We start from the raw sequence: 23,251 nt of genomic DNA, 5'->3' as shown, positions 1-23,251 counted from the left end.
TAGTGGCCGCGCGCGCCTAAGGATGCGTCCTCCGCCCCACCCCACGGCGGGGGCGTGGCTAAGCCACGGGGGCGCGCCACCGCCCTCCCTTGACAGGGGAGGGCGGCGGCGCGCTCCACGTGGCGCGCGCTGCCCCTTCCCGCCCCCTCCCTTCGGGGCGCGCCGCGCGCGCCCGGAATCCACGATTTCTTCAGGTTTGTGGCATTAATGCTGAGGAAAGGGGAAATAAGGTCATCAGGTGCCTTAGCTGGAGGAACTAGGGGGCGGGAGGCTGGAGAAGTCTGTGAAGCTGGAGAACTGCCGGGAAAGGAGGGGACAGGTTTCTGGGCGGCGCTAAGTCCAGGAGGGGGCGCGGTCACCGCTGAGGCGTCCCGCTCACCCAGGGTGAAGCTACCTTCTCTGGGTTTGTCGTCCTCCGGACCTCCAGACATGTTCGAGGTGAAGAGCCGGAAGAAGTCGGGACCCAAGGGAGCCCCCTCAGAGCCGGGGAAGCGGAGCGACGGTGGGAAGAACCCCGAGGCCCGGGGCGGTGGAGGCGGGGGCTGGGTGGACCCCCGGACCGGCGTGAGCCTGCTGTCGCTGGGGACGTGCCTGGGCCTGGCCTGGTAAGTGGACGCGAGTCCGCCTGGGCCCTGGGTCCGGCCTCCGACGGTCGCCCCGCTCTTCCCTGGGCGCCGCGCGGTTCAGCATCCCGCTGACCTCCAAACCTCAGACCTGCGGCTTCGGTTCCTCTGCCTCAAAAAAAGGACAGCCCAACTTTTTTTTTTTTTTTTTTTTTTTTCCTTTTCGCTCGTTTCTTCCAACTCATTTTTACTTTGTATTAGTAATGTACCCTGATCACTCAACTGGAGTTGAAACTAAGGCCTGGGAACCAGTCGGCCATTTCTTAAGAGATGCAGATTTGGCCAAACTTTATTAAGCGCCTGCTATGCGTCGAAAGCTTTTCCGTTCGTGTAACCCACCATTTCCTGTCCGCTGTACATTTATTTGTCTTGGACGCCGTTGCCCCACCTTCACCCCATAACTGCCTAATGGGCAGGGTTTGCAACCGTTAAAGAAGTTATTATGATCTCAGGGCAACAAGCGGTTAATGATAACCTCAGAGTTTGGAGGATTTCTCATGTGTTGATCATCGTTCATGCGTTATGAATTTAAGGTGTCTTCCTAAATTCCAGATTGAATTTTACTACTGTGAAATGACAAAAGTGTAGTTCTGGTGTTCACCGAAAACTGAACATCTATAGTTTTTAAACCAAGCAAATAGCCATACATTGTTATAAGAAAAATGAATATTAGAAATAACCTTAAAACCAACTTATTAATTGTATTTTCCCCATTTTCTTGAGGAATAACCTGTTTCATCTTAATAACAGGACTGATGCTTTAAATTAAAATTTCCTCCACTTTTAATTGATTTTTAAAGTATTTAGAAGATAGTTATTCATCTTCAAGAGTAAAAGAATTCTAGAAGGGACCCTAGATGTCCTTTAGACCATTTTTGATGGTACTAAATTTTGAATTATACTCTACTGGTGACTGAGTTGAAGTTAAAAGATTTGTTACAATAAACTGAATGTTATTGAATGTGCTCTTTAAAAAAAAGACATTCATCTTAGCAATATGATATTTTGTTTATGTAATATTTTGATTTTAAAGACTAAATTTACTCTTGTAAATAAACTGCTCTTATGTCTTAAAATACATGACTCTCCCGCGCCTGGGTGGCTCAGTCAGTTGGGCTTCTGACCACCACTCAGGTCGTGATCCCCCAGACGGTGGGTTCGAGCCCCAGCGTTGGACTCTGCTGGCAGCTCAGAGCCTACTTTGGATTCTGTGTCCCCTTTCTCTGTGCTCCTCCTCTCTCTCTCTCTCTCTCTCTCTCTCTCTCAAAAATAAAAACATTAAAAAAAATTTTTTAGGGGCGCCTGGGTGGCTCAGTCGGTTAAGCGTCCGACTTCAGCTCAGGTCACGATCTTGCGGTCCGTGAGTTCGAGCCCCGCGTCAGGCTCTGGGCTGATGGCTCAGAGCCTGGAGCCTGTTTCCGATTCTGTGTCTCCCTCTCTCTCTGCCCCTCCCCCGTTCATGCTCTGTCTTTCTGTCCCCAAAATAAATAAACGTTGAAAAAAAAAAAATTAAAAAAAAAAAAAGAATCCTTTTTTACTGAGAAAGCTATTCAGTAATAGGCTAAAAGATACAGATCTTTCTTGACTTAGGATGGGATTACTTCCCAGTGAGCTCATGATAAATTGAAAATATAATAAGATGAAAATGCATTTAATGCACCTCACCTACCAAGTATTATAGTTTAGCCTAGCCTGCCTTAAATGTGTTCAGAATGCTTAACATCAGCAGACACTTGAGCAAAATCATCTAACAAGCCTTTTTTATAAGGAAGAATTGAATATCTTATATAACTTAATACTGAAAGTGAAAAAACACAATGGTTGTACTTGAATCAGTTGTATACTCTCTTAGTCACATGGCAGACAGGGAACTAAGGCTGCCACTGCCTAGCATCAGGAGAGAGGATCCTACCAAGTCGAGGATCAGGATCACATTGCTAGCCCAGGAAAAGGTCAAAATTCAAAGTACAGTTTGTATTGAATGACCAAAAAGTCAAAAAAATTTAAGTCAAACCATTTTAAGTTGGGGATCATCTGTACATGTTGCTTCCTTCTCTCTGAAACCTAATACAATTGGTTTTAGTTACTGAATTTATTCTCATTAATTATCCAAAGACCCATATTCATATAAGACAAATTACATCATAAAATGTTCAACTTTTCAGTAATTTGGTTACTATTCTGGGAAAACACACTAACAAATCTATAAAGGAAAACTTGAAAGGTAGACACTTTAGTGCAGGAACTTACTGTCAGTGCTCACAATAAAGACACAAGTTACATTCAAAATTTTCACTAACCTCATTTTTCATCTTTTTTCCGTTGTTTCTTGTTAGTGAAGTTTTATCTGAAAGGGTTATGCTTTAAATGCCTTGATTTTCAAAAATCGAATATGGTTACTATTTTCCTGAACATTCAGTATTGTGCCTGAAAATGAAGCTGTAGTATGAAACAGAAGGCTAAGTGGATACTGACCTTAGTGGCCCTGGAACTCCCTTTCTTGCATAAGGTCCGTTATAACAGCTTCCTTTGCTTATTTGCCTCTTTTTCATTACTAAGTTGAAACAGAGCCAGAGAAACCCTGTAAGTCCTCAGTCAGCTATCTGCCACCATCTAAGATTACTAAAGGAGCTACATAGGATCAACACCCTAAGGAAATGAACACTGTTTTGTGCTACTGGGCCCTGAATCTGAGGTGTCTGTAGACAACAATAGATAGATGAAGGAGTTGAAGAACCCTTTTGTAAGGCCAACACTAAAGTAGCCAATTAACCTGGGTCCCTTTCTTCTGTATCTTTTCCTATATGATAATGAGAAGAGGCCGAAAAACAGTAAGGGTGTTCTTCTCTTCCTGTAAGGGGTCTAATCCATCCATTCCATCTTTCATTTACTATAAACCCAACCCTGGTTTCAACAGTGAACAGATGTGGAACTTCCATCAACCGTAAGCAGTGGAGAAAGCTGATCCTTTGTACTACTATAGGCTTGTCATAGGGATGAAAAGCAGCTCCACAAAGCAGTCTGAAAGAAAGGGCCAGCATATAAGAGAATAGCTGAGAGAATGCAGTAGTGTCCTAACTGCATAAATTTGTAGAGATTAAATTCTCTACAACCTTATGAAGTCACTTTACAGATGAGACTGTAACAAAGATAAATAACTTGCCCAAGATGATTATACAGCTAGTAAATAGCACAGCCAAAGTTGCTCAGCTCCATACCTTTTTTTTTTTTTCTCTGAGAGAGAGAGCATGTGTAATCAGGGGAGGGGCAGAGGAGAGGAAGAATCCCAAGCAGCTCTGCCAAGCCTGACATGGGGCTCGAACTCATGAACTGTGAGATCGTGACCTGACCCAAAATCAAAAGCCAGACACTCAACCAACTGAGCTACTGAACCAGCTAGGTGCCCCTCAGCTCCATACTTTTAACCAGTATGATATGCTTCCTCCCTTTGATACTAATCCTTAAGAGGCCAAGATCCTAGAAATAAAAATCCCTAGTCCAGAACTATTTATAGTCCTTTTCTGACTAGAAGCTATAGCCCTTAGTAGACCCTGTCTGTCTCATCTAAACTGAGGAAGATTGGGAATAAGGGGGCCTTGAACTTCTGTTAGAATACGCCTCTGACAAAGCCCTTTGGACACTACTCTGGATGCCAATTTCAAAAATTTAGTTTTTCAGGATTGAAGCTACTTTCTGTCAGCATTGACTTCTAGAAAATCATCCTTCTCCTTAATGTTAAAATAAGTTAATATTTATAAATCATTTTAAATTTTTTAATGTTTTTGTTTTTTGGTTTTTTTGAGAGACAGACAGAGTACAAGTTAGGGAGGGGCAGATAGAGAGGGAGACAGAATCTGAAGCAGGCTTCAGGCTCTGAGCTGTCAACACAGAGCCCGATGCAGGGCTCAAACTCATGAACTATGATATCATGGCCTAAGCCAGTCAGATGCTGAACCAACTGGGCCATCCAGGCACCCCTATGAATCATTTTAGAATAGTGCCTGGCACATCTAAGTGAAAAATAAAATAAATGTATTTTAACTCAGCACCATTCAAACCACTTTTCATTTTTTTCATTACTAGCACAAAATCAGCTTAAAAAATTTTTTTTATGTTTTTATTAATTTTTGAAAGAGAGAAACAGCATGAGTGGGGGAGGAACAGAGAGAGAGGGAGACACAGAATTCGAGGCAGGCTCCAGGCTCTAAGCTGTCAGCACAGAGCCCGATGCAGGGCTCAAACTCACGAACTGTGAGATCATGACCTGAGCTGAAGTCGGACGCTTAACCAACTGAGCCACCCAGGTGCCCCATCTTTATGCTTGTTTTTACTTACATGCATTATTATTCATATGTAGCAATGGTCTTTTTTTTTTAATCCGTTGAAAAGCTAGCCATGAAAAAAAAAACTACAAATTATCATCAGAGATATTTGCACTAACATGACATAGTTTTCTCCAAGGTTTTGCTTAATATTTTAATGTTAAAGAGAAGTCCAGAAATAGCCAGCGTTAAAAGTTTTAATAAAATGAAAAGTGCTATAATGTGTTATAGTAGTGGATCAACCTTCACAAAAGTCTCTTATAATGATTTTATTCTGAATAAACACATGGATCTACAGGATAAACCCCTGTAGTAACACTGGAGTAAAGGATGATAAAACTAATCTCTGAAATTAGACTTATTTCATTAGTGTATTCTCCATCCTTGGTCTCTGTCTGATCTCAGTAAGCCTATACTCTGAAAAGAATCTCTTAAAATCCAAGAATGAAACAGCCAATATAAAAAAGAAGTCTATACATTCATCTTTGAAAATTAGGATAATGGCATTTTCTAATAACCAGAAATTTATTTAAGTCATACTGGGGGGGTGGGGCGCCTGGGTGGCTCAGTCGGTTAAGCGTCCGACTTCGGCTCAGGTCATGATCTTACAGTCTGTGGGTTCGAGCCCCGCATCGGGCTCTATGCTGACAGCTCAGAGCCTGGAGCCTGCTTCCAATTCTGTGTCTCCCTCTCTCTCTGCCCCTCCCCTGCTCATGCTCTGTCTCTCTCTGTCGCAAAAATAAATAAAAACATTATAAAAAAATTAAAAAAAAATGATAAGTCATACTAGGGGGGTGCCTGGGTGGCTTAGTTGGTTAAGCGTCCAACTTCAGCTCAGGTCATCTCATAGTTTGTGAGTTGGAGCCTCACAAACAGAAAGCAGGCTTTCTGCTCTCCCAGTCCATTTTGGATCCTCTGTCCCCTTCTCTCTGCCCCTCCCCCCCATAAACATTTAAATAAATATCATATTAGGGACACTTGGATGGCTCAGTCGGTTGAGCAACCTGCTCTTGATTTCGGCTTAGGTCAGGATCTTACAGTTTCACGGGTTCCAGCCCCATGTTAGGCTCTGCACTGACAGCATGGAGCCTGCTTGGGAGTCTGCCTCTCCTCTGCCCCTCCCTTGCTCGTGCTCTCTCTGGCTCTCTCAAAATAAATAAAAACTTTAAAAAAATAAAAATCATATTAGCACATAGGAGAAAAGTCAATCTATGTAACCTGGGCTTACTCAATTCACTGTTATCTCATAGGACAGAGATTAGCCATCATCAAAAGAAACTTATTTCATTCAGTATTGTAAACATTTGTTCAAAAAGCAAAAAGTTCATTTTAGTTTTGGACAGTTTTATAGCAAGTTAGCCTAATAATGACATTTATGAGTCTGAAACATCACCTTAGCAATGGTATGCAAACCTCAGAAGTCTTTCATCTTTGTTTCGAGTTTTGGGATCTTTAAATGTTTGTCTTTCAATGGAAGTCAATTTCATAAAACACTATCAATTAGTAGTTCTCAGCTTGACTGAATACTCAGATAATCTGGGGAGCTTTGAAGATTTCTGATATCCAAGTCACATCCTACACCACATAAGTCAGAATTTCTGTGGGTGGGATCCAGGCATGAGACTTTTTAAAAGCAGACAAGTGACTCCAATATGTAGCAAAGCTTTTGAACCACTGGTCTATGTACTATGATTTAAGTACTTTCTTCATATGGTTCTGCTCCACTGCTTTTTGATGACTCAATAAATAACACAAAGAATTTTAACCGCTGCTTTTTCTGAGCCCAAAGAATTGAGTCAAAGTAGATGAACCAAAATGGTATTAGATCCAAAGCATTTCTTTTGTGTTTGCTTATTTCAAGTCCTATACAAACTCTATTTATTGTTTTTAAGATTTGGATAACTTTTTTATGCTTCTACCCTTTGCTACTTTTATCAGATGAAGAATACAATCTAATTTTAAAATGGCATCTATCTAAAGTACACTTATGTAGAAAATAAAGTACACCTATATGACTCGTAGTGTTGAGTGTAATTAGTTGTAGAGCTTATACTCCTGGCATTGCGTTATATCACCACTTTGACAATGACTTCTGTTTTCATAGTTTTAACTATTGTTATTTTGCGACTTCTAATCATCATCTCTCTGTCCTATTCCAATTTTATTTTCTTTTCTACATTTTAGTTTAAAAATACCTTTTTGGGGGTTTGTCTGGGTGGCTCAGTCGGTTAAGCGTCCAACTTCAGCTCAGGTCATGATCTCACAGTTCATGAACTCGAGCCCCACGTCGGGCTCTGTGCTGATAGCTGAGAGCCTGGAGCCTGCTTCAGGTTCTGTGTCTGCCTCTCTCTCTGCCCCTCCCCTGTTCACTCTCTTTCTCTCTCAAAAATAAACATTAAAAAAAAAATTTAATACTTTTTTTATACAGGTAACTCTTCTACATTTCAGTATGAAAACACTTACTTTCTAGATATTACCCATATATAGCCTTGAGAAAAATAGTAGGGATCCCATATCTTGTTCTAGATAATTCATCGTTTCTTCCTCCAAAATATTTCTTGTGCATACAACTATCACACCATCTCACTCCTGAACTTAGACTTGAACAGGAATAGTTTTCACTTTCTATTAATTTGTTGAAATAAACTACTAAAGGCTGTCACCACTCATACCAGAATTTATGTTGTCCTTACTGGAAGTATAAAATGTTCCTTCAAAATTCAAACTTGGGGGCCTGGGTGGCTCAGTCAGTTAAGCATACAACTCTTGATATCAGCTCAGATCATGATCTCAGGGTTCATGGGATCAAGCCCCAAGTCAGGCTCTGACTTGTATGTGCTGACAGTACGGAGCCTACTTGGGATTCTCTCTAACCCTCTCTCTCTCTGCCCCTCCCTCACTTGTGCACACACTCACAATAAATAAATAAACTTTTTTAAAAAATTATAACTTACATGGATATAAATTAGGAGGTAGTGAATTTTTTTTTTCTTTTCCAGGTTTGTATTTCAGCAGTCGGAAAAGTTTGCAAAGGTGGAAAGCCAATACCAGTTACTGAAAATAGAAACCAACAAGTTCCAAGGACTTCAAAGTAAAATCAGTTTAATTTCAGAAAAGGTAATTATTAATTGGCTTATTTGGGAAGATTTTCCCATTTTTCTTCCCTACTACCACACTTCTACCCCAGTTCATAATTTCCTTTTTCCTGCCTTTTAGACCATTACTGTCTTAACTCTCACTGGTTTTCCTACATCTTTACATTCTCCCCTTCAATCCAATTTAGACTCAGATTATTTTGAAAGGAAAGGATTTTTTTTAATGTAATATATGTTACTGTTTAAAAAGACGAATATTCTCATATTGATATGACTCCAAATTTCTATTTAAGTGTCTAGGGCACTGAAAATATAATTGTTCTTTAGGTAGGTACAAAATTAGAATAGGAATGGACTTTTTGGGCAAAGATCCATCAGTTGCTTTTTTTTTTTCTTCACTTTCCAGCTCGTAAATTTACATACATCTGCATATAATAATGACTAATATAAAAATAAATATTGATTCTGTAGCCAAATGAAAATTAAAATCCATGTGTATGTTGTGTTTCTTAAACCTGCAAATGCAGATGCATTATTGCTGGAATTCTTAGATATGTGAGACAGATAAAAAAATTTTAACTGCCATGCTTCTCAGGAGAAGTCAGCTGCAACCAATAAAGCATCTTGGAGGTCTTGTCTGGCTAACAGAAATCAAGCTATCACTGGGAAACATGCCTTCTTTGTTCATTTATTCATTCACTAAACCTTTACTCATGTCATAAGGTAGACAAGGACTTGTGCTTGGCACCAAGGTGAACAAGGATTTACAAAATAGACAAATGAAATGGAGGGTCTGAGTTCCTGCAGCCTCATGCACAGAATTAGTATATAATCCCCCAGAAGAGAAAAGCCATGGATGAAAATTATACACCTCTCACATAGGTCAGGGGATTCCGTAGAGGGTAACTTAGGGGCCTTGGAAAGAAGCTGCATAGGACAGCAAGAATGGGTGTTTTGACATAGGGCTCAAGTTGGAATCTGGTTGTACTTGTTGGGGCTATAAAATTATAAAATATGTAATGGGGCTCGAAACCACGAACTGTGATATCATGACTTGAGCCAAAACCAATTAGATGCTCAACCAACTGAGCCACCCAGGCGCCCCTGAAAATTTTATTTTTAAGTAATGTCTACACCCAATGTGGGACTCGAACTTACAACCCCGGGATCGAGAGTTGCATGCTCTATATATGTATATATATATGTATACACACACACACGCACACACACACACACATATATATATTTATAGAAAACAATTAGAAAAATTATGGGGAAAAAAATCCCAGGAGATAGGAACTCCGTGTACTTAAAAGCTATTGAAAATAAATTTTGAAGAAAGACTTCCTTTTTAAGTGAAAAATTTGGTGGCAATTAAAATGCATTTTGAGGCAAATTTTTAAAATATCATCATGGGATCCAAGAAATATTCAGTCTTCGCAAAACTCTTTCTCTCCCAGTCTTCCCTAGGAGTAGTTCAACAATAGCTGCCTTTTCGCAAAGCTGGTCCTAAAGGCCAGCATAATCAGTAGGAGGGGAAAACAACTAGATGTGGGCTGTCATCACAACTGTGTGACCTTGGAAAAATCACTTTAACTTCTCTTGGCCTCTATTTCATCTACTCTCATTAAATGAGAATAACAGGATTTTTATGAGGATCAGATGTGATATAATGTATATGCAAACTTTTTGAAAACTTTAAATAGTAATAAATTTAAGGTATTAAGCCCTTTTTCAAAAAATATGAAAAAACTATTAGGATACATTGACAGCCTCTAAATGCAAATTATTGTAGCATGCTAAATCTTGAGACCTTTACTATGGTGAAAAGTTGATCTTGTACTTGTTTGGGGTCTACTGGGATATAGTGCGTCCAGATTACAATGATGGTCTGATAAACAGCCTAAATAGGAAATTACCTTCGGTGAAGATAAGCTTACCTCTTCAAAATGCTGATATTAAGACAACTAACAGTATTACTGATGTACAAATATTTCTCAGAATTAATTTCTTGGGGCACCTGGGTGGCTCAGTTGGTTAAGTGTCCGACTTCGACTCAGGTCATGATCTTGCGGTTTGTGAGTTCGAGCCGCGCATCGGGCTCTGTGCTGACAGCTCAGAGCCTGGAGCCTGCTTCGGATTCTGTGTCTCCCTCTCTCTCCGCCCCTCCCGACAGCTCAGTCTCTGTCTCTCAAAAAATGAATAAATGTTAAAAAAAATTAAAAAAAATTTTTCTAAAGGATCTTGTATTATAGCTACATGTGTACATTAAAAATAATTTTTTAAAGATCTTATTTTTTTTTTAAGTTTATTTATTTTGAGATAGAGCATGTGAGCAACGAAGGGGCAGGGAGAGAGGATCCCAAGCAGGTTGTACACTGCCAGCACAAGAGTCCAACATGGGCCTCGAACCCACGAACCGTGATACCGTGACTTGAGCCGAAACCAATTAGATGCTCAACCAACTGAACCACCCAAGCACCCCTGAAGATTTTATTTTATTTTTATTTATTTATTTATTTTTTAATGTTTATTTATTTTTGAGACCGAGAGAGACAGAGCATGAACGGGGGAGGGTCAGAGAGAAAGGGAGACACAGAATCCAAAGCAGGCTCTAGGCTCCGAGCTGTCAGCACAGAGCTCGACGCGGGGCTCGAACTCACAGACTGTGAGATCATAACCTGAACTGAAGTCGGACACTTAACCAACTGAGCCACCCAGGCGCCCCTGAAAATTTTATTTTTAAGTAATGTCTACACTCAATGTGGGACTCGAACTTACAACCCTGGGATCAATAGTTGCATGCTCTATTGACTGAACCAGCCAGGCACCCATAAAAATAATTTTTAAACAAGGCTTCAGAATGGTTTTATTATATTTGGTCACACATTGTTCCTAGCTTTCACCTGGGATTGCTTCAGATCTTGACTGGGTAGGCCTAGAAGGTTTATGGCCATTCTTCCTAAATATCAACAAACATGTTTTTTATACCATAAGTTACAGGGGCTACAAAAAAGCATTAGACATGCTCTCTTCCCCAAGGAATTTAGAAGTTTTCGTATCTTCACCTAATAACATCAGTCTGTTGAAGAGTCAGATATCGGAGTCACTTCTAAGCCTTTCCTCATTTCAGACTGCTGATCTCCCCTCAAAGCATCCATTCTCCCCATGCTAATTCTGTCATGACACGAATCATAATCTATTGTCAGTTTTTGTTGTCATTAATTTGCCTCCTTTACTGCTTTTTAGAGCCAACACTGTGTTTTTTATCTCTATACCCCTGATGCCTAATAATGGAACAGAGGATAATCAAGAAATCTTTTATTTTTTAAGTTTATTTATTTATTTTGAGAGAAAGACAGCATGAGCAGGGGAGGAGTAGAGAGAGAGAGAGAGAGAGAGAGAGAGAGAGAGAGAGAGAAAATCCCAAGCAGGCTCCGCACTGTCAGCGCAGAGCCCAACGCAGGGCTGAAACTCACAAAACTGTGAGATCATGAGAGCCAAAACTGAGAGTCGGACGCCTAACCGACTGAGGCACCCCGAGGATCAATAAGTCTTAATAGATCTCCAGAATGTGATGTAAAAGATCCAAAGTGCTGTCTCCTCTGTCCTGTTATAAAGTCAGGAACCATATTATGTCTATATTTTCATACCTAGTGTGTAGCACGAGGTCTGGCACAGAGCGAACGCTCAAAAATTCTTGAATTATGTGTGCTAAGTACCAAACAGGTGTCAAATTACACAACACAATAGGTGCTCCCGGAGTTTGGGCTGTCAGGGCTAGGGCTGTGGAGGAATGCTGCACTGAGGGGTGAGATCTGGTCTGAACCTTAAAGGAAAGACAGAACTTAGCTAAGCAACAAGGAGGGAAGAATAGCATATAGAGATAAATATAGGACTTTATCATATTAAAAGTATTAGGAAACATTGTGGGTTTTTTAATGTTGTACCGTCATGTTCATGGCAGTTTTTAAAAGCTTAATTTGGCTCTAGTGTGTAGGATGATTTAAAAAAGTAACTAGAAGCAGACATTAGATAATACTTCTGGAATATTTTCCTTGATCATTGAAGTCTGGTTTTGGTGCCCCATGTAAGTGCTTCCATAATTCTTCCCCTGTCATAACACACGTAGACTTGGCTTTCTCCTCAATTAAACTAAGCTGCCTAAGGGCAGAACCATGTCTTTTATAGTATTATGTCTTCAACACTATGCTGAAATATTTAATAAGTTAATGATCATTCTAGACCTTCCTGTAGTCTCTAAGGCTGTTATCTATACGTAAGTTTAGACTAAAAGAGGTCTACAGCTTGACCCGTCTCTATTCTAGGCACATATGAGGAGATGCCAGAAACTTTACCGCAATATAGATACTTATTAGCACAGATTACTATTTGATGTGAGTTGCCTCACTGAACATGATTTTTATTCATTTTTGCCTTTGTTATAGCTATAAGATCTGATTCTGGTACCTTCTCTGTAAGAGGTCAGTGAAGAAATTTTCAGGCACAAACTCTTCCAGAATCATAGAACTTAAGAAATAAATCTATGATTAACTAGAATTCTATGATTAACTAGAATTCTGTGATTAACTAGAATTAACTAGGTTACAGTTTCTAAAAAAAGCCAAATAACTTATAAAAATGACAACTAGGTTGCTCTCCATTGGAGTAAGAAAAGAAGGAAATGTGATATACTTCAGGCTTCTTTGACATTATTTCTTTCTTGAATATCCTTCCATGAAAATGTGCAAATATTTAGATTTATAAATTCAGGTGTATGTTTTTCTACCATAGTGCTAATCTATCGCATTTATTTAAAATGTTTTTCTGTCATTATGCTTCTGATATAATTGGATATCTTAGACATATTCAGAATTTGAACTGGGGGTGTGATTGTTAAAGTGTGTTTCCCTAATATAATAGTTATTAAGTAGCTTTGGGAATTGTTTTGTGTTATAAATACAGCTTGAGTCTACTGAAAGTATCCTGCAGGAAGCTACATCATCCATGTCCTTGGTGACCCAGTTTGAGCAGGAAGTATCCAGCCTGCAAAGTACCATGCATGACATTCAAAATAGTGAAGAGCTGCTCACCCAAAAGATGCAAAGCCTTAATGAGAAATTCCAGAATGTTTCAGATTTCTGGAAAAGAAGCCTAGATGAAATGAATGTTAATACAGACACTTTCAAATCAGAATCAAAACACATACATTCTCAAGTTACTGTCCAAATTAACTCAGCTGAACAAGAAATAAAATTGCTCACTGAAAAGCTAAAAGATTTGGAAGATAGCACACTAAGAAATATTAGAACAGTAAAAAGACAAGAAGAAGAGGATCTTCTGCGAGTAGAAGAGCAGCTTGGCTCTGATACAAAAGCAGTTGAAAAGTTAGAAGAGGAACAGCATGCTCTCTTTGCCAGAGATGAAGACCTGACTCATAAGCTTTCCAGCTATGAACCCAAAGTTGAAGAATGCAAGACACATTTGCCAGCAATTGAAAGTGCTATTCGCTCTGTTCTCAGGGTCTCTCAGGATCTGATAGGGACAGAAAAAAAAATAGAAGACTTGACTACTCAGATGTTTAATATGGAAGATGATATGCTGAAAGCAGTATCTGAAATAATGGAGATGCAGAAAACCCTTGAAGGAATTCAGTATGATAATAGCATATTAAAGATGCAAAATGAACTGGATGTTCTAAAAGGAAAAGTTCATGATTTTATGGTATATTCAAATACAAGAGAAAAGGGAACTTTAGAAGAATATAATCTAGAAAATAAAGGAATTGATAATGATTTTTAAATGCACTACATTTATTTTGATGACCATATTGTTATACGTAAACTTATTGTTTCCATGCTTTTATGTTATTTTGATATGCCTCACTTTATCCTACATTACCAGCAAGTAAGTGAGATATTCACACTTGGATTATCCAGATAATCAAAGCTTACCCTTTTAAGCAATAAAATTTATTTCATTTTGGCCATTTTAAATAGAAATATTTCCAAAATAACTTCTCTACTTTTTTAAAGCAATATACTTAATATTTTTAAATGTTTTTCTAATAATTAATGGGCATTACTATGAATTTCACCTATTATATTGGACCCAAATATATTAACATAGCTAGAAGCTATTGAGGAGTATTTCCCTTCTCACTAAATGACCCTAGTTTGCTATATTTTCAAACCTTATGTCTATTTTTTATACCTTTATTACCACCTAAAGATGCGACCCACTGGCCCGAGGTTGGGTGGGAATGTGCCTGCCCTAATCAGTTCTGCATTTCCTTTGTAATTTACTGCAAGCCAAGATCCAGACCACCAAGTGCATAGGGAATTTGTCTAAAATGAAAAATAAGATGCCCAAGGAGGAACTTAAGGTGCTTTGCTATGGATTAATACGTACTTTTTGAAAACTATGGAGCCTGGGAAACATTTTTACTTTTTATTAAGGTTCTAAAATATGTTACAGATACTTGTAAGAATTTTTAAATAAAAGTAAATATGGGGGTGCCTGGCTGGTTAAGTCCATAGAGTATACAACTCTTGATCTCAAGGTCATGAGTTTAAGCCCCATGTTGGGCATAGGGATTATTTACATTTTTTTTTAATTAAAAAAAAAAAGTAAAGATGTTTCTATTGAAGTTTTTACCCTATGAATTAAGTGTGTATCCTCTGAAGTATGGACTGTTGGAATATCTTTGTATACCTGGGCTTTGTTTTTTCAAAGGTTCTATCTGTGTTACAGACTCTTGAGTTTGCTAGATACGTGGTCTCTAGATAAATTATTTTATCTACAATAAAAATATACCAATACACCTGTGGCCTATTTTAAAGAGGAAAAAGCAACATAATGAGAAATTATGGTAACTATAAGGTAATTAAGCATATGTCATTGTTTTAAAGAGCTCCCAAACTACCCATGCCAATTTGTTTTACATAGTGATTTTATTTTATTCTAACTCATATAATGGAGTCATAAGGAATAAGATGTAGACATACTGAGATGTGATTAAGGGGAGATCTAGTCAGATTTTTCAAATAATGATAATCGGAAAATGTTCAAGGTTGGGGAAACACATAAGACTCTTATTGGTGACTGATGTATCAAAGTGTCCAAGCTTGGCATTGAAAACTGAGTCAATTGCATATGGAAGGAAGTACTATTCTTACTTGTGTATTCTTGCCAATAACCAACTATAGTCCCAGTTTTATTATGTAATATCAGTGGAATTAAACACAACTTGAGGGCACCTGGCTGGCTCACTTGAAAGAGCATGTGACTGTTGATCTCGGGATTGCGAGTTTGAGCCCCATGTTTGGTGTAGAGATTTTTTAATTAAAATATTAAATAAATTTTAAAAAATAAGTTTAAATGCATGATCATAGTTATAAAAAATAAACACAAAGAACTTGAAAGCAGTCAATTGTGAAAAGTAGTTGTGGTCAGGTAGTTTTATTATGTAAATTTGCACATTTTTTTAAAAATCCCAAACAAGTTCTATTTTGAGTTTAGGAGGTCCTATGGTAGACAGCCATGGGTCATAAAGATAAGCCTGAAAGAATGCTACTATTAAAAGCATAGCATTAATTTCTGGAATCTTAACATTAAATCCCTTGACTTCTGAATGTCTTAAGTTCTTATCTGTGTGCACTGACAAAATTGTTTTTGTTTACTTTTATTTTAATGCTAATAAAATAGATTCTGAACTTCACTAGAACTTTGTTATTTCAGCTTCCAACCCAACATGTCAGATGTGATCTTCACTTTTATTTATTTATTTGGGCTATTACCATATTTGATACATCATTATTAACTTGTATATACCATAGTACTGGTTACAGAAAATGAATGGAAACAAGATGGCCATTCTGTTCTATAGTGACAGTTACAAGGGAATCAAAAACTGCCTTTCTCTAAGTATTTCACGAGAAAACTATTGGGTACATGTACATGCATATTATGTACATGTGCATATGTATATTTTCCTTTATTCAGTTTTTCCTATAAAAACCTGTCAGATTTAGATGTACCTGATTTGTCTTCTGTTTCTTACATTCATTTATATAACACAGATCCTTGAAATTTCAAGAACTTCCTGTGTATCAAATATTAAATTATACTGTTAGTCTTTCCTTTAAGGAAGATTACCATATTCTAAAACACATTTTTGTATCTTTGTAATTGATAACAAATTTTATATCAGTTAATTTCTGATAGAGTACTGGGTCCATTTTTTTAATTTAGTACAAGTAAATCACTTTTACAAAACAAACACCTAATTTTTTTAACTTCTGGATGCAAAGTTTAAAAATCTATTTATGGAGTGCCTGGACAATTCAGTAGGTTAAGCGTCCAACTCTTGGTTTCAGCTCAAGGTGTAATCTCATGGTTCATGAGTTCGAGTCCCCTGTTGGGCTCTGTGCTGGCAGTGCAGAACCTGCTTGGGATTCCCGCTCTCCCTCTCTCTCTGCCCTTCCCTCACTTGTGTGTGCTATGTCTGTCTCTCAAAATAAATAAACTTAAAAGAATCTATTTATGTTGGTTAAGCATCCAACTTTGGCTCAGGTCATGATCTCACAGTCCATGAGTTCGAGCCCTGCGTCGGGCTCTGTGCTGACAGCTCAGAGCCTGGAGCCTACTTCAGATTCTGTATCTCCCTCTCTCTACCCCTCCCCCATTCATGCTCTGTCTCTGTCTCAAAAATAAATAAACGTCAAAGAAAAAATTAAAAAATATATATTTCCTTAAATTTTGCCTAATGATTGTAAGCTGTTGACTAAGTGTACTTTTATATTTTATAACGAAAAATAAAAATGTTGATTTATTATCCATATGGCTTAATGGAAAACTAGTAAGATACAAAGTCAATGGCATTATTTTTCATCTTAACCTGATTACCTTTCTATGAATCTATAATCGTGATCCAAGATTAATATGTCATTAAAAATAATGATACTGCAAATTCACCAAACACATGAAAAAAACTCATTTCTCTATATACTTACTTCATATTTGCACAGGTGGCAAAAGCTCTGCAAATTTGCCCATCATCTGTTTTGTTTTGTTTTTTTTTAGTTCAGCTATAAAGTATTAATTTAATATGAATCAAAATGCTCCATCGCAGCTTTCACAGCAAGGGAGGAGAGAACTAGCATTTTGAGTCTATTATGTGTCAAACGCTGCTAGGAAGTCTATGTTCATCATTGTCAACAGTAACAGCTCTGTGTATTGAGTACCTACCATGACCCATATTATCACTACTTCCCACTACAACTTTGCTAGCCTTGACACCCATTATTCAAATGAGGAAATTGGGGCTTACCAAGGTTAGAAAACTTGTAGTCACACTGCTACGTCTGTCTAACTCCAGAGGCTACTGACCTCCCACTATACAATGCAACCTGCTACTGTTCAATCATGGGGAGAAAATCACAAGAAATCTGCTATCAATAGAACCATCTTGAGAATTCAAAAAACTAATTCTGCCAAATGTGTCTCTTCCATGTCACCGTTAAACAAGACTGTAAGTCACCCAAAGGTTGTAACTATGACCTAAAATTGTTTGGGCCTTGGGCATAAGAAGGAACTGATAAATGTTTAGGCAAGAGTGGGAAAGCGAGATGGAGAAAAAGCCTTCGGCCAGAATCTTCCAATCTAGGCTCTGCCACTAACTGTGTGTTCTTGGGCACTTTATTTGGGGGCTCAGTTTTTTAATTTGTAAAATGAGGGAATTATATCAAAAAATCTCTGGGGCGCCTGGGTGGCTCAGTCGGCTGAGCGTCAGACTTCGGCTCAGGTCATGATCTCACAGCTCATGAGTTCGAGCCCCGCGTCGGGCTCTGTGCTGACAGCTCAGAGCCTGGAGCCTGCTTCTGCTTCTGCTTCTGTGTCTCCCTCTCTCTCTGCCCCAAACCACTTGCATTCTGTCTCTGTCTCTCTCAAAAATAAATAAACATTAAAAAAAAATTTTTTTTTAATCTCTAAAACCCCTTCTGGCTTTACATGGTTTTAAATTTTAGAGATTAATAAAATTTCCAGGTCCTTTAGTTACAGTTCAAAGATCTTTTATCAAAGTTTTTGGAAAACCAGTTGGACCCACATCATTCCCTTGAACCATGTTGCTCCACTTGCAGATTGAGATAATACTGACCATTACAGGACAGCATCTAGCTTAGTACCTTGCATATATGATAGGAATTTGGTAAATATTTAAATTTCTGACTGAATCTTGTGAATCTTTTTGGTAGACTCTCCAACTCTTCTGTCCATTCTAGGCAAATAATTTAAACAAGCCCTAAGTAATTCTAAAAACAATTTGGTGACACAATTTCAAGACTATTCCTACACTGTGTTCAGTTAATGTTAGTAAAGATCAATAGAAGTTCATGATAAATTGCTTTTATAAGCTATCAAGTGAAAGAGAGCCTTTCTAGCAGTTTCTTAATGATCTGATCCTTATAAAAATAAAGTTCTGGAGCGTCTGGGTGGCTCAGTGGGTTAAGCATTTGACTCCTGATTTTAACTCAAGTCATGATCTCATGGGCTCCTGAATTTGAGCCCCATGTGGAGCCCCTAGGTGGGCTCTTCCCTCACAGGGTGGAGCCTGCTTGGAATTCTCTCTCCCCTCACTCTCTCAAAAATAAATAAATAATTAAAAAATAAAGTAGGCTCTTTCTGAGGACTCTTAACTGTGTAATGCTGGTAAGCTACATTTACTCTACCAGAGTAGATATGTTAATAAATAATAACCTAATAATGAAATAGAAGAAATAAGCCATCTACTTTCTTCACCCTTTGGAGGCTCTGTTTCAGCAAATACACTTGCAAAACCTTTCCCTTAAAAAAAAAAACAGTGCTTTTGCAATCACTACTTGATTTCCTTCCGGTTTGTGGTTACTCTTTAATGGCACACCAATAATAACATGTTCACATTCTAACTTCACTACCAAAAAATATTTTGGGCCACCTCTCCCCACCATTAAATAACATAGCATAAACCTACTGAGGAGAAAAGTCCTAAAATATGTTTTGAAATCAAACATATGGGCAAGGAAGGGGAATCACTACTATGAGTTAACTATTCTACATTTCAGCTTGTCATAGCTGCCAGGCAGTTATGTGGCTCAAAATGTTCATCAACTAGGGGTTGGATGGGATGGGGAAAAAATGTTCAGCAACTAATGTATCCAAGTTACACCAAAATGACAATTTATAGATATCAGTATTACAATGGATGGTGGGGAGGGAGGATGGCATGGAAATATACAAAAGTTGAGAACCACTTGTATTTGAAATCACAGGATTTTAGAACTTTGGAGATAGTTTTTTTATTCTCTGGTTGTTTTGCTTTTTACATATCTATCCTCTGCTAAACTGAGTTGAGGTCACAACCCAAGCTGTACTCATCTTTATGTCCCTCACACTTGGTATGCCTAAAATACTAGGAATTTAAGAATTAGTTAATTGAATTATTCATGGATAGATACCCCAGGAAATTATTCATAAAAGTAATAGGAGAGGGGAACCTGGCTTTTTCAGTTGGTAGAGCATGTGACTTGATCTCTGGGTTGTAAGTCCAACCCATGTTGGGTGTGGAAATTACTTAAAAATAAAATCTTTAAATGTAATAGGACAATAAAGATATGCATATGGAGTCTTGGGCATTGGTCCTTCATTCTAGCACTTGAAATAGCTACAAACTTATGTTTCAAAAATTATGGAGGCACATGGATGGGTAGCTCAGTCAGTTAAGCATCTGACTTTAGCTCAGATCATGATCTCGTATTTGGTGAGTTCAAGTCCCGCATAGGGCTCTGTGCTGGGCGTGGAGCCTGCTTCAAATTCTGTGTCTCCCTCTCTGCCCATCCTCACCTCTCTCTCTGTCTCTCAAAAATGAATAAACATTAAAAAACAAAATAAATAGCACCTAAAATTTAAGTTGAATTTTAAATATTAAGCTTTTAATCAAGTTAATTATTGTGGTGTTATATTTTCTTATAGTGTCAGAAGTCTGAAGCTATCGTGGAACAGTGGAAGTCTTTTCAAATAATTGCCCATCTAAAGCGTCTACAGGAGGAAATTTATGAAGTGAAAACTTGGTCCAACAGGATAACTGAAAAACAAAATATACTGAACAACAATTTGACAACTCTTTCTCAAGATGTAACAAAAGTACACCAAAGTACAACTTCCATGGCAAAAGATGTTGGTCTCAAGATTACAACTGTAAAAACAGATATACGACGTATTTCAGGTTTAGTAACTGATGCAACATCATTGACAGATTCTGTGCAAGAATTAGAAAATAAAATAGAAAAAATAGAAAAAGATACAGTAAAAAACATAGGTGATGTTCTTTCAAGTAGCATCGATCGAACAGCAATGCTCCGGAAGACAGCATCTGAAAATTCACAAAAAATTAACTCTATTAAGAAGATACTTTCAGAGCTAAAGAATAATTTCAACAAGCACACAGATAGGTTTTTAAGCTTAGAAAGTGACAGAGCTAAAGTTATGAAGACCGTGACTTTTGCAAATGATCTAAAACCAAAGGTGTATAATCTAAAGAAGGACTTTTCCCGTTTGGAACCATTGGTAAATGATTTAACACTACGCATTGGAAGATTGGTTACTGACTTACTACAACGAGAGAAAGAAATTGCTTTCTTAAATGAAAAAATATCTAATTTAACAATAGTCCGAGCTGAGATTAAGGATATGAAAGATGAAATAACACACATTTCAGATATGGATTAGTTTGAAATTATTTAGATTAAACTGAAATAACTTTTTTAATAACATGACCTTAGTCATGTCATAAAAATACTTATGACTCAGAAATAATGAAATTTTGGAGCAAATATCATTTTGTATTTGATTTGTGAAACTCAATAAAGGAAACCTCATTTAAATGGAGTTGAGAGGCCAGAAGGGGGAGTTCTCATGCCGTACAACTCCTTGCAGCCCTTTGCCAAACAGGAAGAAGCCTATACTTGACTACCCCAGCAGGAGGAAGGAACATTTTCTCCCTGAGGCAGCAGCCCAGCCAGTGAGAGACTGTCACAACTCAATCAATGAGAAGCCACCACATTTCAAACTCCCAGGTTACTCCAATGGACTATTTGTTTATAACAATCCCTCCCAACAGCCCCCCTTCCTCTATAAAAAGTAGTCCTCTCCTTTGTTCTCCAGGATTGCCTACCGTTTTGCCATAGCTTGCATGTCCCAAATTGCAATTGTTATTCCTGAATAAACCCATTTTGCTGGTGAAATAGCCGGTTGTTTTAAGGTTAATGGATTGTTTTGTACAGTAAAAACAAAATATTTTAAAGGGTTGAGCACTTGATTTTCCAAAATTAATATGCTAATACATATACTTGCAACTTTATATAGCAAGAACCCTATGCATACCCAACACGCGTGCGCCCACACATACACACACATTCAGACAAGTGGGGAGAAAGGATCTGCCAATCTACCACTGGGAAATCTAGATGGGGCAGGATCTGAACCCCACTTGCCCTCATTGACCTTTGACTGCCAGGGAGCATACTATGTATGGTTTGGGCCCTAACTGGAGAACTGCCTATCAGGATCAGAACTGTAGCATTCATTATCCATTTAGAAGGGAAACTAGAAAGGTCATAGCCAGCGAGCTTCAGGAAAAGAATCATGTAAGCCTTCCTGGGTCTTTCATGGCTTTAAGAAACAAGTAAAGATTATCTAAGATAGAGTAGGGAAGTGGCAGCTAGAGCAGTTTAAGGGAGAGGCATCACAGATTGCAGGGGGTCTGCCAAGCCTCAGATGGAGAGTGCTCCAAAGGAACACAACTCATATGGTGATGATGTGACCAGAGCAGCCTAAGCAGAGAAGAAAATTCTAACATTTAAAACAGCATTATGTAACTCTACTTATATGAAATTCTAGAAAATGCAAACTATAAAGGCAGAAAATAGATCAGTGGTTGCTTAGGGATGGTGAGAGGTACAGATCACAAAGAGGCACAAAGAAATCTTAAGGAGTAAAGGGTATTTATTATGATGATGGTTTCACGGGTATATACATGTGTCAAAATTCATCAAATTGTATTCTTTAAATATGTGTTTATTCTACATTATTCCTCAATAAAGTTGTGAAATAAAGTACAATAATCTTTAAAAAAAAAAAAAACTCACATACCATTAGTCCCAGTTTCAAATGCCTGGCATGAAAGGTGTGCAGATGCACAGAACTAGTCAGAGTATGTAGCTAACTTCCATGACAAAAAAGCCCAAGGCACAGGGACCAGCCATTCTAGGATAAGAATTCATAAACTCTGAGTTGACTAGCTCATGTCTGATTTAATTTAGTAGAAACATATACAGTAGAAACATAATAGAAATATAGTAGAAACAACATGAGACTTTGAAATCAGAGAGATCTGGGGTCCAATCTTGGCTCTATCACCACAGAGCTCTGTGGCTTTAAATAAATTTAGTGTATATGAACTTTAATTTCTTCATCTGTAAGTAAAGACAACAATTTCTGCTTCACAAGACTGCTGTGAATATTACCATTAACATACCTTTTTTAAAAGATGTTATTCCTTTTTTTAAGTTTATTTTATTTTGAGAGAGAGAGAAAGAAACACAGGGGAGGTGGGGGAGAGGGAGAGAGAAAGAGAACCCCAAGCAGGCTTCATGCTCAGCACGGAGCCTGATGCAGGGCTTGATCCCATGACCGCAAGATCATCACCTGAGCCGATTATCAAAAGTCAGATGCTTAACCAACTGACCCACCCAGGAGCCCCACCATTAACGTATCTGAAGTGCCTGGCACATCTAATAAAGGACAAAGCCATTAACTAATACAACAAAAGTTACATGGTATGGAACTATTTTTTTGGAAATAGCTCTACACCCCACAGGGTATCACAATAGTACATCCTAATGCAGTACAATACATATTACTTACAAAATATATGTTGACTGTTTCAATAAGGCTTCCTGTCAACAGTAGGGTACTACTAGTTAAGTTTTGGGGAAGTCAAAGCTGTATATGGGATTTTGACAGTGTATGTATGGCGGGGGTGGGGGTGTGGTGGAAATCAGCACCCCTAATACCACCACCCTGAGTTGTTCAATGGTCAACTGTATATAATTTCTTATGCTAAAGAAACAGTATGCAATTCCTAATTTAGCAGCAAGACTGCTATGCACCATGA

The 23,251-nt window shown here is 38.2% G+C and overlaps 1 protein-coding gene across 3 annotated transcripts; it reads left to right on the top strand.

Annotated features, from left to right (window-relative positions):
- Positions 1-61: 61 nt before the first annotated feature.
- On the top strand, positions 62-21,342 carry LOC123591127 (IKBKB interacting protein). 3 transcript variants are annotated; one of them, XM_045464930.1, is made up of 4 exons: positions 74-194; positions 384-605; positions 7,945-8,062; positions 13,006-15,760. In XM_045464930.1, the coding sequence occupies exons 2-4, from the start codon at positions 430-432 to the stop codon at positions 13,840-13,842; spliced, it is 1,131 nt and encodes a 376-aa protein (XP_045320886.1). In that variant the 5' UTR covers positions 74-194; positions 384-429; the 3' UTR covers positions 13,843-15,760. The 3 variants fall into 3 exon arrangements, with proteins under 3 accessions (XP_045320884.1, XP_045320886.1, XP_045320885.1); XM_045464928.1 differs by having other exon boundaries at positions 62-605; XM_045464929.1 differs by lacking the exon at positions 13,006-15,760 and adding an exon at positions 20,050-21,342 and having other exon boundaries at positions 93-605.
- Positions 21,343-23,251: the final 1,909 nt, after the last annotated feature.

Source organism: Leopardus geoffroyi, chromosome B4, assembly GCF_018350155.1.
Source record: "Leopardus geoffroyi isolate Oge1 chromosome B4, O.geoffroyi_Oge1_pat1.0, whole genome shotgun sequence".
Taxonomy (NCBI): domain Eukaryota; kingdom Metazoa; phylum Chordata; class Mammalia; order Carnivora; family Felidae; genus Leopardus; species Leopardus geoffroyi.
Note: the sequence above shows the minus strand (reverse complement) of the source record. Positions and strands in the feature narration are given on the sequence as shown.

Bases quoted from the DNA above. Each gene is read 5' to 3' on its own strand.
- LOC123591127 (XM_045464928.1), top strand. From the start codon at position 208: ATGCTGAGGAAAGGGGAAATAAGGTCATCAGGTGCCTTAGCTGGAGGA. The intron at 606-7,944 runs GTAAGTGGACGC...TTTCTTTTCCAG, and splicing joins ACGTGCCTGGGCCTGGCCTG to GTTTGTATTTCAGCAGTCGG. The intron at 8,063-13,005 runs GTAATTATTAAT...TTATAAATACAG, and splicing joins TCAGTTTAATTTCAGAAAAG to CTTGAGTCTACTGAAAGTAT.